Below are 2,402 nucleotides of genomic sequence, written 5' to 3' on the forward strand. Positions count from 1 at the left end.
TAGACCGCCCTCTACAGGTTTAAATAGGGAACATGTAACACAGATGTAGTTTGACTGCTGTTTAATGACAGTTGTAATGTAATGGTTGAAAATGTTTATAAGTAAGTCATTTCAACAATAAGAGCAAAAAAACATTGATAGAACATAGGAGAAAACATAATGCTCATCAATAAGGTGATTGTATTCTAAAACATTTGGATGCAACTTGGTATTAATATTTTCCTAACTATAACCTTTAATTCAACAGAAAAACAGTTGCAAATATTAAACTGAAATTTTGTCTTTGTTTGTGGGTATGGTTGTGTAGGGAAAAAAAACATATTTTATGTCATGTTAATATGCAGAATCAGTTTACAGGTAGTTTATTATGGTAGCTCTAGCTTTTTAAGACTGGCGGTTCAAAAGGTGGCAGTGGAGGATTAAGATGGTTATTAATATTCTTAAAATTACTATATTAAAAATGAATTATTGTTAGGGAAATGTATACTGTATTGATAATATGATATATATATATATATATATATATATATATATATATATATATATATATATATATATATATATATAATGATATATATACAGTATATTCACTAAAATCAGTATTGTGCACAAAAACAATCCTGAGAGAATTGAATGTTCCCAGTGTCACCAGGAAGAACTGAGTCTACTGATGGTGGTAAATAGAGGAAGTAGTTTTTGTGTGTCTTTCCTATTACTGTCTCTCACTGTGTCTCTCGGGCACAGTAATACACTGCTGTGTCCTCCGTCTTCAGACTGTTCATCTGTAGATACACCTTACTGCTGGAGTCATCTCTGGAGATGGTGAATCTGCCCTGGACTGACTGGGAGTAGTAGATATGACTACTGCCTGTGTGTATGAAGGCGATCCACTCCAGTCCTTTTCCAGGAGCCTGTCTGATCCAGTTCATCGGGTAGCTGCTGAATGTGAATCCAGAGGCTGTACAGGTCAGTCTGTGGGATTCTGCAGGCTTTTTAACCACTGGTTCAGATTCTGTCAGAGTCTGACCATCAACACCTGTCAAGACAACAAAGAAAACCATCACATGCATTAAGTTAGTATCTTTAATGAAGACAACATCAAATCAAGATTAGTCAAAAGCTTCACCTGCCCAGCAGATAGTTAAAAGCAGCAGTCCTGTCCTATAGCCCATCATGTTAAACTGTGTGGCCACTGTTCTCTGTCATCCTCTCTGCAGTCAGATAAGTAGAGATGGAAGACATCTAAGTTTTGCATTGACTCCTCCTCACAGGCAGGGAGGATAGTGTTGGATTCTCTCAATTATTGTTTGGTGAAACTGGAGAATGAATGTTCACTGTACAAAGGGACTATTTTGGTTAAATTTGACCCACAGGTAAATGATTGAGATTTCAGCAGGATATAGAGATAGAGTTTCCAGAGCCTCAACATACCTCTAATGCCGCTTTTCCACCACATGGTACCGGCTCAATTCGCCTCGACTTGACTCGACTCTACTCGCTTTTGGTAGTAAGGTTTTCAGATAGTACCCCCCCCAATGTGCCCCACCCCCCACAACTGGTTGTCATAGCGATGCCGTGACGCTGCATGAAACGCAACACACACAGCAACAATGGAAGATATCGAAGGGATTGTGTTCTTGATTCTCGGTATGTGGCTGTTAGTCACAGCAAGGAAACAGATTTTATTTCAGAAGAGGCTGAAGGCAGCGAGACAACAGACTGCTCTCTGGTTGCTCAAGGCGACATAAGAGGGTAAGCTAACCTGGTAGCTAATGTTAGCATATGTCCCGTGTGCGCGATGACGATTCTCTCTGACCAATCAGTGGTCTGCAGTGTTTTTCACGTCACCTTTTGGTATCCGCCTCAGCTCGCCTCAGCTCGCTTGGAACTTCGACAGAGATGCTACCAAAAATGTACCAGGTACTAGGTAATATGGTACCTGGTACCTGGTACTTGCCCAGTGGAAAACCAAAAAAGGCGAGTCGAGTCGAGCCGGTACCATGCGGTGGAAAAGCATAAATCTGACTTCTAGCCCACATGTGCTGAGATGGAGATACCATCACCTCACCTCCTAAAATATTGTCATCAGTAATTATCAGTATATATGAAAAGAACAAATATAATCAAAGTTCGCTCCAATTTTTTGTCTTGGTTTATGCTAAAAACTACTTTCACCCCCCTGGCTCCAAGCACCTCATTCATTCATTTGTGTTTTTCTGTGATTTCCATTGTACAATGTTGACGCTTTTTTCAATAACACAGTTAAAGATGACTGATCAAACTATTTCAACAATAACAGCAAAAAATAATTCAACTGAAAAACACTTGCAACTATGACACTGTCTGAATTTAATCTCTGTTTGTTTTTTGATTTATTTTTTAGGTTGTTAACAGTTTAGAGG

The 2,402-nt window shown here is 39.0% G+C and overlaps 1 gene segment (V, D, J or C); it reads right to left on the minus strand.

Moving 5' to 3' along the window:
• Window positions 1-722: 722 nt before the first annotated feature.
• On the minus strand, window positions 723-1,456 carry LOC139639831 (immunoglobulin heavy variable 3-21-like). The segment is given in 2 exon segments: window positions 723-1,036; window positions 1,432-1,456. Coding segments are annotated over 2 exon segments (339 nt in total).
• Window positions 1,457-2,402: the final 946 nt, after the last annotated feature.

Source organism: Centroberyx affinis, unplaced genomic scaffold, assembly GCF_046629955.1.
Source record: "Centroberyx affinis isolate AG114_WGS23_722 - 3 ecotype Tasmania unplaced genomic scaffold, CSIRO-AGI_Caff_v1 ptg007812l_1, whole genome shotgun sequence".
NCBI classification, from domain to species: domain Eukaryota; kingdom Metazoa; phylum Chordata; class Actinopteri; order Beryciformes; family Berycidae; genus Centroberyx; species Centroberyx affinis.